This window comes from Solanum dulcamara, chromosome 7, assembly GCF_947179165.1.
Source record: "Solanum dulcamara chromosome 7, daSolDulc1.2, whole genome shotgun sequence".
NCBI classification, from domain to species: domain Eukaryota; kingdom Viridiplantae; phylum Streptophyta; class Magnoliopsida; order Solanales; family Solanaceae; genus Solanum; species Solanum dulcamara.
In genome coordinates, this window is record NC_077243.1 from 17,934,830 (window position 1) to 17,949,410 (window position 14,581).

A 14,581-nucleotide genomic window follows, 5' to 3' on the forward strand; every position below is an offset into this window, starting at 1 on the left:
AAGTTAATTTCTTCATTTTAATTTTCAATTGTAATTTAAAGGGGCAGCCCGGTGCACTAAAGCTCCCGCTATGCGCGGGGTCCGGGGAAGGGCCTGACCACAAGGGTCTATTGTACGCAGCCTTGCCTTGCATTTCTGCCAGAGGCTGTTTCCAAAGCTTGAACCCGTGACCTCCTGGTCACATGGCAGCAACTTTACCAGTTACTCCAATTGTAATTTGTAATCGTGTAATTTCACCAACATAACTTGTGTGGGTTATGAATTTATTAAGACATAATATTCTGAAATTGAACTTATCCATTGTGCAGTAAACTAAGTTATCCCGTGTAAGACATAGTAACTTCTTGGCAGGATTTAAGCGACATAATAACTTCTGCTGTATTTTATGATACAAAATTTTGATGTTAGGGTTATTTTCGACCACTTTTGGGGGGCAGATACTAAAGACCACCAATAAATGGAGGCATTGTGCGAATGGCCCATTTTCGTTTGAAGATTTCCCGCCGCAGTTTTGTTATCTTAAATATCACAGCATTTGAACTACAAAACGTTAAGAGTTTCAGTTGAAAACAAATTGTCTCCCACTCTTATTCAACTAGACGTCTTCTCTAAAATGGTTTCTCACTCCAATTTTGCATTCTGTAAGAATGTATTTTAACTTTTCAACCATCATACAGAGGCTCTCGAAGCCAATTTCATTCTTTGGGATCAAATTATGGATTGTAATTCTCACATGCATTGTTCTTTTCGTCCTTGTCTCTTCTCTCTGTATCATTAAAACCAGGCAGCGCCGCCGCCGTAAAGCACGTAAGGCCTTGAAGCCATTGGTTACGAAAGAAAGTTTATTGACACATAACCGATGGGAGATTGAAATGGGCATGAGAAGTATCCCTGCAAAACAAGTGAAATTTTCTACTAGTAGAGCAACTAGGCCTAGTTACCAATTTACATTGACAGAGATTGAAGCAGCAACAAATGACTTTGCTGAAGAAAACGTAGTTGCTTGTGGAGATTATGCCATTATTTATCATGGTATCATGTTTGGCAATACTAGAGTAGCAATAAAGCGGTTGCTCAGTAGCAGGTAAATTCGCGGACAATTACCAATTAATGCTTATATCATAGAGATTTATCTGTAATTACCTTACAATAAGTGACTTGATAGAACTAGAGCTCATTTTAATATAACAGGAAACTAGTTGATCACTATGATTCATGCCGATTGTATTGTTAACTTCGAATCATTGTTTGTGAAAAAAGAGAGAATTTGCAATTCATCTTATCTTATTATTCACTTCAAACACTGGACATCAGGGCTAAAGCCAAGGAATTTACAGGGGAGGTGGAGGTATTATTGGGACTCAGACACAAAAACTTGGTGAAATTGATTGGTTATTGTTTTGAAGGATACTACAGGTACTTTATATCCTCTATCTACTAAGACATTCATTTGATGATATTAAGGCATTGAATGACAAATTGGTTTATAATTATTCGATCAGGATAATCGTGGACGAGTACGTAGACAATGGAAATCTAGAGCACTGGCTTCATGGCTGCATCAGTGATGTTAGCCCCTTAACATGGAATATTCGGATGAACATTGTGCTTGGAATTGCAAAAGGGTATGTTTTTAATTAACAATTAAGTTCTTTCGCTTCTGAATCCACATTTGAAAAGGCGACTGGTGCACTAAGTGTCTCGCAATCATGTAGGGTCTGGGAAGGATCACACCCTTGGGTAAGGGTGTGATGTCCATGGCTCAAACCTGTGACCTATAGGTCTCACGGAATATTCGGATAAACATTTGAAAAGGAGACTAAATTATTTAATTTTGTGCAGTTTGGCTTATCTTCATGAGGATACTGAACCAGCTGCTATAATACATCAACACCTAAAGTCAAGTAGCATATTGCTTGATAAGCATTGGAATCCAAAGATTTCTGATTTTGGTATCACCAATCTCTTAGGTTCTGATGAAAGTAGTAATTACCCAATAACATCCCCACCTGGAATGTCAGGGTGAGTTAACTTCTTGATACACTCAGCAATTCTTTAACTTGTATCTATGTTGCTCAAACTTTTTAAAAATATTGTTAGGTTTGTGTCAAGTCCTCCTAAAGTAGTACATACAATTTTGGAGTATCCCAAACAGGTGCTATAGCATTTTTGAGTAGTCTGAGCAACATAGTTATAAACACACGTCCATCTTTTTTCGATTGATTTATAACTTTTTTTTTTTAATGGCTTGCTTCAGCTATCTTGCACCAGAATATTTATCCACTGGAATTTTAGACGATAAGAGCGATGTTTACAGCTTTGGCATACTTATCATGGAGATTGTATCTGGAAAACCTCCCACAGAGTGTACTACCACAGAAATTGAGGTCAAAATTTTTCTACTCCTTTTTGGCATTCTAGTTCATTCATTCTATTCCCATAAAACAAGAAAAAAAAGGTTATCTAAAATGCAGATGTATTTCAATCTGCAGGAGTATTTAATTGACTGGATGAAATCAATGGTGGCAAGCCAACAATACGATCAAATAGTGGATCCAAAGCTACCAGAAATGCCTTGTATGAAAGAACTGAAAATAATTCTGCTCATTGCTCTTAGATGTGTTGATCCAAATGTTAACAGCAGGCCTAAAATGGGACAAGTGATCCACATGCTGCAGCCGCGCGATTTACTACTCAGCGATGTAAACGTCACTCCTCTGCTTCATCATAACTTCAAAAGCATTAATAAAAAAGAATGCGTTTAATCTTTATACACTGACTGCTAAAGAGCTTTTAAACTATTATGTTACCGCCCATAATGTATGTGGAATAAGAGTCTGTTTGGATGGACTTATTTTAAGTAATTTATAAGTTGAAAACTGCTTATAAGTTAAAAAAAAAAAGTACGCTTATAAGTTAAAAAAAAAAAGTAGGTGCAACCCAATTTTTTTTTTTTTGACTTATAAGTTGTTTTGAACTTATAAGCTTTTTAAAATAAGTTCATTCAAGCAAACCCAATTATGTATTGAGGCTTATTTTAAGCACAAAATGACTTTAAGTTGATCAGTCAAATATTCAAAAAAGTTGAATACAGCTTATAAGTAACTTATAAGCCAAACCAAACGGACTCTTAAGTAACCTAAAGAATAAGACGGATAACTTCTTGTTATAACATGTTAGATGACAGTATCACACTAGTAGTTTAAGAATTTTTTGACAATGTATATAATCAAGCTATACTCGTTTGAAAACAGAGAACCTATAACAAGTATGTTTGTCCAAGAAAAAATAGCTAAAGTAATCGAGTTCTGGGAGTCCGGCTCCAAAATGGATGGGCGAATTGTGACAAATGAAGTTAACTTCGTCAGTTCATCCTAAAACACATTATAAAATTTTTTAAAGGGTTGTTCGTCCATAACTGGACAAACTATAATTCTTTTTAATAGTTTCTCACGTAAAGTTATACTGTATCTAAATTTTTAAGTGTATTGTGAAATCTATTTACGTAAAATTGCAAATTTTTCTTCAACAATAAAAGTGCAAAAAAATTGAGAATTCTTTTCATAAAATGAATTTTACTATCTATTTGCTTACAATCACTATTAAAAAACTATTGAGGTCGATGGGACGACGATTCCTCTTATGATTGATTTTTCTACATAAACTACATCTTTATGCCATGCGACCTAGAGTAATGTCTATTTCATTTATACGCGTTTAGTACTGTTGGCTTCAGAAGTTCTCAAATATTGAGTATTTGCTATTAAATTGAATGGAGAAGGTGGCTAATATGACTCATCGCCCAATGAAAAAGATATGTTGTCGTAAGTTTGCTTGTAGTTCTTTGAGTCATGTTGGCCACCTTCTCCATTCAATTTAATTACAAATACTCAATATTTGAGAACTTCTGGGGCCAAAAGTACTATGCATCGTCAAATGAAATGGATATTGCTCCAGGTTGCACAAATATGTAGTTTATGTCAGAATATTGGTTATAAGAGGCATCATTATCTCTGTCGATCTCAATAGTTTTTTTTACTATTGATTGTAAGCAAATAAATAGTAAAATTTATTTTTTGTAAAAAAAATTCTCAATTGTTTTGTACTTTATTGTTGAATTCACGATTTTGTGTATCAAATAGACTTCACAATACACTTAGGGGCCGTTTGGTTATGGTATAAGCTTAAAGCTAATACATGAATAATTTTGGTTATTCATGTATTAATTTAATACCATGTTTAGTTTACAAATAGATAAAGTTATTCATGTATTAATCTTATACAATGTTTGGTTGGTAGGTTTTCAAATGTTGTATAAAAGTTATTCATGTATTGATTTTATACGGTGTTTGGTTGCATTTTTTGTAATATTACATAATTAATACTTACATAACTTATGAGAGAATTTGTGTATAATTTATGCGGGGTAGAAGGTGGAATAAGTTATGTGATATTAGTTATACATGCATAAAAGAGTAAATTACAAATTTATCCCTATTAATTTACTATTAAAAATATTTTTTTTATGTGAACTTTTTAAAATATTAGGAAGAAGCTATAATGCGAAAACTGATGCCAACAAAATCAGTTTCTTTTAATTACTCTTTCTTGCGTTTATTAACCATGAATACGGCATCAACTGATGCCAACAATTCAAAACCCAGAATCGGTTTTTTTTTTCCCTGGTTAATAGAAGTTTTCGTTACTTGATTTTTAAAATTATTAAGAATCAGTAACAAATATGGCATCAATTGAATTAATTAAGAGTCAAAATTTTCCTTTGGGGTTTGTTTCACATAAGACAGGCAATTGTTGGTTTATAAATAATGATATATTAATTTACAACAAAGTAAATATTCAATATGTAATAATTTATGTATTATAAATTTTACATAATCAATATCTGCATAACTAATACCCACATAACTAAAACATGCATAACTAATACCTACATAACTCTAAAGAATAACCGAACGGCCCCTTAAAATTTAGATATGATATAATTTCGGATGAGATTTAGATATGATATAGTTTCACGTGAGAAGCTAATAAAAAGAATTGTCTTTAAATTTTTGTGATGTGTTTTAGGTGAAATGAAAGAGTTAACTTCATTTGTGACAGTTCACCCATAAATGGGCGAAGTGTCTGTTTTGATCTGTATTTTTAGAAAGGATCTCTTTTCTATTATTTTTACAAAAAAAAATTATTAATATTTTTATTAAATATATCAATTGCTTAATTAGGTATTTGAAAGTTACATATTTATTTGGAGTAAAAAGAAAAAAAATGATATAAAGAGGGGCAAGTGGAAAAGGGGTGGTAAGAAAATGGGCCCACCAAATAAATAATGGAGCCTCACATAATTATTGTTGGTTGTGCCTCAAATAATTTAACCCATTGCAAATGGAATTTCATAGTTGAAGTTCGCAGAAGACGAAACACAATTTTCGTGTAAGCTTGTAGTACAATATAAAAGGATGTATAAGCACTTTTTATACACTATTACACTTCTTATACATTATTATATAAAGTTTTATTGGGTTTGAAAGAATTAGAATGTCATGCACAATCTTACAATTGTCAATCATATCGGTGATAACAACAAAGAAAACAATATTAAAAAATATAATATTATAATATAATTTGGCTAATTGGCCTACATATTTAAAAACTAATAAAAAGTATAAAATTGTAGAGGGAACATATCCCATAAACCAAACTCTCAGGGGTCATTTGGTTACTGTTTAAAGTAATGTAGGCATTAATAATACATGTATTAGTTATGCAGGTATTAATAATGCAAGATTTAGTTATACATGTATTAGTAATGCATGATTTAGTTATGCAGGGTTTAATAATTTCTTTGGATGTTGATTTGTTATTTTAAAAAATATACTTCTTGAAAATAAAATATTTATTTATAATTATACCCCTGACCTTCTTGCCTTTGTATTTCGTTTTTCTTTTTGCATTTTATTTAGTCAAAATTTTAGACAGAAAGTAGGAGTTGGGTGTCACAATTTTCAATTTCTTCATGTAGTAGAACCAACTTTATATATATATATATATATATATATATATATATATATATGAGAAGTTTGCTTTTTCTTTTTGATAAAGGATGCCATGACTTTGCTTCATACTAATGCTTTACAAAACTCATGGCAAAAACCAGTGAAAGTTTTCAGATACTGACTTCATCTAGCATCAGTGTTATCCTCAGTCATAGACACTATCCTCTTTGAATGTCTACTTAGTTTTCAAAATAATAATAAATTGAACAACATTTCAATATTTGCCTCTAAGAAGATGAAAAATTTCGAGATTTAGAAAGAAAAAAAAGCAAATAGTTGATCTGGTTGTATCCTTGAAAAAAGAGGTATATTTAATTAGGAGCGATTAGGGTAATTTAGTCATTTTAACTTTTTTATTTATGTATTTGTTATTCAGGTATAATTTATTTCACCTTCTAGCCCGCATAAAATAATACATAAATTGACTCATAAGTTATACATGTATTAATTATGTGGCATTCTAATCTGCCAACCAAACATAGTATTATGTGAGTTGAATTTTATACTTGATATAAAAATGCTAACAAACATAGTAAAACGTATACAATATTCTATACCTGAATAAATTTGGCGCTTATCCAATAACCAAACGACCCCTTAGTGGATGCTATTATGTTATGGCATGAAAGAAGAGGAGTCTTCAATTTATATAGTTTCAAATTTTTCCTCTAAGGAAAGAATAACCAAATATGAAAGATAATTATATTTTTCTTTTAAAAAAAATAAAAATAATTATGGTAATGATTTAATTTTCCATCAAAAGAAAAATAAAACTCAAATATGTTTAGAAAACAAAGCAAAATCCTAACAAATCTCCCATTTTTCTGAATTTTCTTGACAAATTTGATCTGCCTTTTTCATATATATACCATGATTAAAATTTGATGTGGGTTAAAAATTAGAGTCATGTGCATTAGAGTAACACGTGTTGATAATATTGGAGACCCTGCTTTAAAAGTGAGAAGGAAAGTGGAGCTCATGCATTAAAAATAATAAACATGAGTTGAAAATTGAAGCCCAAGGGGTTGAAAGTTGGAGCCATGCGTAAACATGAGTTGAAAATGAATTTTGTTTTAAAGATGGAATAGCAGGATTGTTGAGAATATAATTGAAAATTTTCTCCACATATTGTAGTAGCACAATTTTTTTTTTCATTAAAATCAAATTGATTACAAATTTATTTTCAACCTCTTGAACATGTTTTCAACCTCATTCAACCATTGGATCATTGAATCATGTGCTCTGATAACATTTGTTGGGTTCGAAAGAATTAAGATGTCATGCGAAAGCTTATAATTATCAATCATGTCGGCAATAAATCAGACGATAAAAAAAATCAATATTATTATGAATTTGGCTAATTGACTTACATATTTAAAAACTAATTAAAACATAAAAACTGTGAAGAAAAAATACCCCATAACCGAAACTCTTAACCATCTAGGTATAAAAGAAGAGGAGTCTTCAATTTATATAGTTCCAAAAAAAATTTCTAAAGAAAGAATAACCAAATATGGAAGAGAATTATATTTTTCTTTCAGAATAACTAAAAATAATTATGATAATACTTTGACTTTTCATCGAGAAAAGTAAAACTCAAATATGATAAGAAAATCAAGGCAAACTCATAACAAATTTATACATCGTAAGTGCATAATATTGTATGAGCACGGTTGAAATAATAATATATATAAGAGGAATGTGGGTGTAATGTGCTAATATGGTCTAGGTAAATGTAATATTTTATATTAGATTGTAATTTTATAAAAATCCCACAAATAATTGTTAAACAAAAAAAGCGATTACTGTATTAAAGACGGAGATGTTAATAATAGAGAGGACATAATAATACATGTTATAAAATAAACAATGTAAGCAAATTAACGACGAAGACAGAAAGAGAGAGATAATTGTGAGAATTGCGAATATATCATTTACATTTGCAGTGTCTTTTATAGACACAAAAAGGGTACCATATTTCTTGAACAAGGGAATTTGCTACAGCTAACATATTCCTTAGATAGGGGAATTTGCTACAGCTAACATATTCCTTAGACAGGGGAATTTGCTATAGCGGAGTGCCCCACATGGGCATCTATTTGACTATATTATTTATAATACCCTTCCTTAAATGTCCATGTATGCGAATAAATCTAGTAATACGCAGTGAGAGATGCCTCATTAAAAACATCGCTAGGAAAATCCAATGGAACAACCTTGACTAAGATGGTTAAGTTTTCACATTTCAATCTTGTGTACCATCTTCTCAAGATCTGAAGCTGGTAAAGATTTGATGAATAAATCTGTTGGATTATCACTTGGACAGATTTGTTGTACAACAATATCACAATTCTTCTGAAGATCAAATGTGAAGAATAATTTTGATGAAATGTATTTCGTTCTATCACTTTTTATGAAGCCTCATTTCAATTGGGCTATGCACGCAGCATTATCTTCGAACATGATCGTGGGTACTTTGACATCATAATTTAGGCCACATCTTTCTTTGATGAATTGTGTTATTGATCTCAACCACACACACTCTCTACTTGTTTCATGAATTGCTATTATCTCAACATGATTTGAAGAAGTAGCAGCAATGGACTGCTTCCTAGATCGTCATGATATAACAATTCCTCTGTATATGAACAAATAGTCTGTTTGAGATCAAGCTTTATGTGAGTTTGATAAATAACCTATATCTGCATAACCAACAAAGTCTACATAATCTTTGTTAGTATATAAAGGACCTATATCAACAGTCCATTTAGGACAGCGCAGAACATTTTTGACACATTTTCAATGTCTTCGCATCGGGGAAGAACTATACCTTACTAGCAAAGTAACAAAAAATGCTATATCAGGTCTGATTGCATTAGCAAGATACATAAGTGCACCAATAGCACTGAGATATGGTATTTTAGGACGAAGAAGTTCTCCATTCTCTTTTGAAGGTCGGAATGGATCTTTATTCACTTTAAGTGATCAAACTACCATTAAAGTACTTAATGGATGTGTTTTGTCCATGTAAAATCATTTCAAAATTTTCTCAACATAGGCAGATTGGTGGATGAAGACCGTCTACTAAATGTTCAATTTGCAGACCGAGACAAAGTTTTGTCTTTCCACGATCTTTCATCTCAAATTCTTTTTTTAAATATTTAATTATCTTTTAGACCTCTTCAGGGGTTCCAATGAAATTTATGTCATCAACATAAACGGCGAGTATAACAAACTCTGATTCCATTTTCTTAATAAAAATACAAGGACATATGACATTATTTATATAACCTTCATTTATCAAGTACTCACTAAGGCGATTAAACCGCATACGTCCTGATTGTTTTAGATCATACACTAATTTTTTAATCTGATTGAGAACATCTTCCGAGACTTAAAATTACATGCTTCATGTAATTTTAATCCTTTTGAGATTTTCATATAAATTTCATCATCAAGTGAACCATAAAAATAAGTTGTAACCACCAGGGGCGGAACCAGAATATTTGATAAGGGGGTTCAAGAAAATTAAAAAAATAAATGCGCAAAGAAATCAAAACAAACACAATTCTCTATTGAAAGTGCAAGTATATTACTACAACTGTACACGACGAGGTTTCATTCCTTGAAATGTTTTTATAATAACATCATTAGAAATCCTATTAAACACATCTTTTTCTATATAAGGCACCAAGCAATCACTAAAATAACTCTCATTCATTCGACTCCGCAAGTCATTCTTGATAAACTTCATTGTCGAAAAAGTTCTTTCAACGGATGCAGTGGCAACTGGCAAGAGCAAGGCAAGTTTCACTAAGAGGAATACATGAGGGTAGTTTGAATGCTTCTTTGTCTGAACTAATCTTTTTGAAAGATCACAAAGTCCTTTTAGATCGGAGAACCTTTCATCAAGATCACGAACATCAATAATGTAACTCGCAAGTTGATTCTTAAGAACCCCCATACTAAATTCATCAAAGTCATCACGATAATGTTCAGCCATTCTCATTATTTTCCTGAGATCAAAACTAGAAAATGAGTCAATTGGATTTAAACAAGCAATTCCATGAAGCAAATCAGTCGTTACTTCATCAAAACGATAAGAAAGCTCTTGAATTTGCCAATCAATAACTTTGCAAAACACTTCAACGTAATAATGGTGTGAGATAGTACAACCAGCAAGTTTACGTCGTGATCTCAAAGAGGTAAAGTACGGCTCATCCAACTTAGGTATCAAAATTTGATACTTGATACAAAATTTAGATACTTTATCAATAAGCGAACCCCATTCATCCTCTCTGAACTTTTGCAACCTTTTCTTTGCTACTTGAACAAGTAGCATGGCATTTACGATATCTTGCTCTTTTTTCTGTAAGCATTTGTTAAGCTCATTTGTGATTGCTAAAATATCTCTCATCAAATGCAATATGAATGCAGCAATATGAATACAACATCAAATGTTTGACATGCTCTGAGAAATCCCATTGCCTTGGCACTTTTATTTGGACAATGTGAATCAACAACAATATCATTAAGTACATCAACAATTGAACCAAACATAATAATAAAGTTACTAAAAGATTTGTAGTGGGATCCCCAACGAGTATCACAAGCTCTAGTAAGACCAAATTCTTGATGCAAGCCTCTACCAGTTTCAAGTTCACCCATATCTAATGCCTCTTGAACTCTTTTCTTTTGAGATTCTCGATATTCATCCATGCTTTTAAAAGAAGCTCCCAACATATTCAAAATACTTGAAACCAATAGTACAAGCTCCCCCACTTCAACACACTTTTTAGAAACCGCAACAAGACTTAGTTGAAGTTGATGAGCAAAGCAATGAACAGAATGAGCCGATCTACTTTCTTGCTTAATCAACATTTTAAGGCCATTGATTCTACCTTGCATATTACTTGCCCCATCATAACATTGTCCACGTACATAAGAAAGACTCAAGGAATGTTGAGCAAGTAAATTAACAATTGCTTCTTTTAGAGATGATGCACAAGTATCTTGAACATGAATAATGTCGATAAGTCACTCCATCACAAATCCCATTCTATCAACATATTGTAAAACAATGGCCATTTGCTCCTTGCGCGATACATCAAAAGATTCATCAACCAATAAGGCAAAGTAATCACCATTTAATTCTTCTATGATAGCCTTAATTGTTTCAATTTTGCATGCAGTCACAATTTCTTTTTGAATCATTGGAGAAGTCATCAGATCATTTTGTGGAGCATGTTTCAATACACAATCTTTAATGTTATCACACCTTTCAGAATACCATGAAAGAATTTCAAGAAAATTACCTCTGTTAAGTGATGATTTAGATTCATCATGACCCCGAAATGCCAATCCTTGATTCAAAAGAAGCCTTACAACATCAACTGAAGCAGTTAAGCGGAGCCAATACTCATGCTTAAATTGAGAATCTTGCCTCACAAGTGCAAATTGAATAGATTGTTCTTGTCGCACTAGATCTTCACAATTCTTTCTTGCCTGATTATGAATGCTATTTCCGCCACCAACATGTTTTTTAAGACTCTTCTTTTTTTGCCAACTCCTAAACCCTATGGTCGAAAATACATCACCCCCTCCTTGATGAATATTATCGTTTGCAAATAGATAGCAATTCAAACAAAAGACTGCATCTTTACTTTCACTATACTCTAACCAATTAGAATACTCACTAAACCACTGAGGATTAAAACGACGCATGTCTCTAGAAATTTTTGTTTTAGGATACTCTTTAAGCCGAGGTTGACAAGGACCTCTCCTAAGGTATTCTCTTCGAATGACATCACGATGATTTGGATGAAAGTCCAAGATTTGAGTTCTTTCACCCGGGTCATGCTTTAAAGAATTCAAATCAAATTCCTGAGAAGAAAGCAATGGTACTTCTGAGTGGTTGACATTTTCTTCTAGATTAGGTTGATCATGAGAGTCCAAACTTGATTTTGGAACTTTGGTAAAATAATTCTTCACTGACTTTTGAGACTGAATTATAATAAAAAAATTAGTTACAATTAAAGACACAAATGTCAATCTTAAAAGCCAATAAAATAAAGCCTATTTAAGAACATCTAACTGTTAGAATAAAAACTCAATCTTATGAGAATAAAAACTCAATCTTGTATATAGCAATACAACAAAAAAACAATTAGTAACCTTAACTCCTTAAGCATATCCCATTTCAAAAACTCTACCAAATGTCTCAATAAGCAAGAAAATAACTTAACCACAATCCAACACACATAAAAGGGAAATAGGGAATTGATTACTAAATAAAAATCTACACTTTGATTTTTTTACTAGCTAAAAATAAATATCTAGAAGACCAATTTTGCAAACAAACAACATTTAAAAATTAAAACAATCAAGGCTTGGGGTTCATGAATGGAAAATGGATCAGCCGTCAGCTACCCATTTCACAAAATGGGTCAGCTACCCATTTCACAAAATGGGTTGATTAACAACTAACAAGAAACAATAATGGATTTATTGTGATTTTGAGTATTGTTAAAAAAAGAGGGGAAAAAAAGAAATACCTTGGAATTGGAAGCCATGGGTGATGGGCCAAGAAGCAATATCATTTGGCCTCTTCAGTCTTCATCACCTTCACAGAACAACTGAACAAGAGAAACGAAGATGAACAGAGAAGAAGACACAAAGTAATTAGGGCTTCAATTAGGAAAGTAGTGTGTAGAGTAGATTAATTGCTTTGGTTTTTGTATAGTTGTTTACACTACATTACTACATTTATCTTTTTACAAAGTAATAAAAAGCCCAAAGGGCATAATTGACTTTAAAAAAATAAATATCCCAAAGCCAAATGGCCCACGTTTTTTTAAATAATAATAATAATAAATAAAGTGTGTCTTTTTTTTAAGGGATTGATGAAAAAAGAAAAAAACATGTCATTGCTGAGAATCGAACCCACAACCATGGGCTCAATCACAGGCACCTTATCCACTGATCCACAATCTTCATTTGTTAAGGGGATGGAAAAATAATATTTGTACATGAATAAAAAAATTCACAGTATTTATATAGTGTAATTTTCCGACGAAGGGGGTTCGGTCGCCACCCCTCGCACCCTTGTGGCTCCGCCCCTGGTAACCACATCCATTAGATGCATTTCAAGATTTTCATGTACAACTAAAGAGGTGAGATATCGAAAAGTTATTACATCTATAACAGGTGAATATGTTTCTTCATAGTCAACGTCGGGTCTTTGAGAGAATCCTTGTGCAACAAGACGTGTCTTGTATCTTATAATTTTATTTTTCTCAGTTCATTTTTGAATAAAAATCCATTTATGGCCAACTGATTTTATACCATCAGAGGTTTGGACTACAGGTCCAAAAACCTCACATTTAGAAAGTGAGTCTAATTCTGATTGAATTGTTTCTTGCCATTTTGGCCAGTCACATCTTCTTCGACATTCTTCGACAGATTTAGGCTCAAAATCCTCATAGTCTTTTATAAGACTAATTGTAATATTATATGCAAAAATATTATCCACAATAATTTTTGATCGATCTAAATTTATCCCATCACCAGTAGAACTCTTTGAAAGTTCTTTATTCACTTGAGTCTCAGATTCACTAATTTCTTCAATAATATCAAGATTAATTAGATCTTGAACTTCTTTAGGAAATTCTTTTGATAGTGTCGTCTTTATCACTTTTGCGCTTCTTTTTCTAAAAATTTTATTCTTTAAACCTAATGGCCTACCACGCTTCAAGCGTGTTTGAGATTCAGAAGCTAGACACTAGTAGATGGTCCTTTTGGAATATTAATCTGAATAGGTACATTTATTATAGGGATATGTGACTTAGTTATCCGTTTCAAATCAGTAAATGTATTCGACATTTAATTTGCTATTTTCTGTAAGTAGATCATCTAAACCTCCTTCTTACATATAGAGGTACGTGAATCAAAATGAGATAATGATAAAAATTTCTATTCAATTTTGCTGATGTTGGGTTCCTTTTTCTCTCTCCCTAATTGTGGGAAAGTCGTTTCATCAAATCGACAATCTGCAAAACGAGAAGTGAATAAATCACTGATCAACGGTTTAAGGTAGTGAATTATGGAGGGTGAGTCAAACCTAACATATATACGTAACCTTTAGTGAGGGCCTATCTTAGTGCATTGTGGTGGTGCTATATTTGGCTCATAACCAAATACTGATTGTGACCGAGAGTATTTATTATAATTGGTCGGTCTGAGACGAGTGAGTGATGCTGCATGTAAGATAGCATGATCCCAGATAATAAAGGGCAATTTCATTTTCATAAGTAGTGGTCTTGCTATAAATTATAGGCGCTTAATAAATGACTATGCGAGGCCATTTTGAGTATGAACATGAGCAATGTGGTGTTCAATTCTTATCCTAATTGATAAGCAATAATTATCAAAAGCCTGGATGTAAATTCTCTACATTATCGAGGCGAATCGACTAAATAGGATAATCTGGATATTGCGCCCTTAATCTT

The 14,581-nt window shown here is 32.3% G+C and overlaps 3 protein-coding genes across 3 annotated transcripts; 1 reads left to right on the forward strand and 2 right to left on the reverse strand.

Annotated features, from left to right (window-relative positions):
• Positions 1 to 612: 612 nt before the first annotated feature.
• Positions 613 to 2,771, forward strand: LOC129896215 (probable serine/threonine-protein kinase At1g01540). Its single transcript, XM_055972068.1, has 6 exons — positions 613 to 1,084; positions 1,315 to 1,416; positions 1,503 to 1,625; positions 1,843 to 2,022; positions 2,258 to 2,387; positions 2,493 to 2,771. Exons 1-6 carry the CDS (start codon positions 648 to 650, stop codon positions 2,763 to 2,765), a joined length of 1,245 nt encoding a protein of 414 aa, XP_055828043.1. The 5' UTR covers positions 613 to 647; the 3' UTR covers positions 2,766 to 2,771.
• A 6,898-nt stretch (positions 2,772 to 9,669) lies between these two features.
• On the reverse strand, positions 9,670 to 10,793 carry LOC129894574 (uncharacterized). Its single transcript, XM_055970272.1, has 2 exons — positions 10,563 to 10,793; positions 9,670 to 10,443 (listed from the first exon to the last, which is right to left on the reverse strand). Exons 1-2 carry the CDS (start codon positions 10,791 to 10,793, stop codon positions 9,670 to 9,672), a joined length of 1,005 nt encoding a protein of 334 aa, XP_055826247.1.
• A 318-nt stretch (positions 10,794 to 11,111) lies between these two features.
• LOC129894575 (uncharacterized) lies at positions 11,112 to 12,646 on the reverse strand. Its single transcript, XM_055970273.1, has 2 exons — positions 12,629 to 12,646; positions 11,112 to 12,077 (listed from the first exon to the last, which is right to left on the reverse strand). Exons 1-2 carry the CDS (start codon positions 12,644 to 12,646, stop codon positions 11,112 to 11,114), a joined length of 984 nt encoding a protein of 327 aa, XP_055826248.1.
• Between the last annotated feature and the right edge of the window lie 1,935 nt (positions 12,647 to 14,581).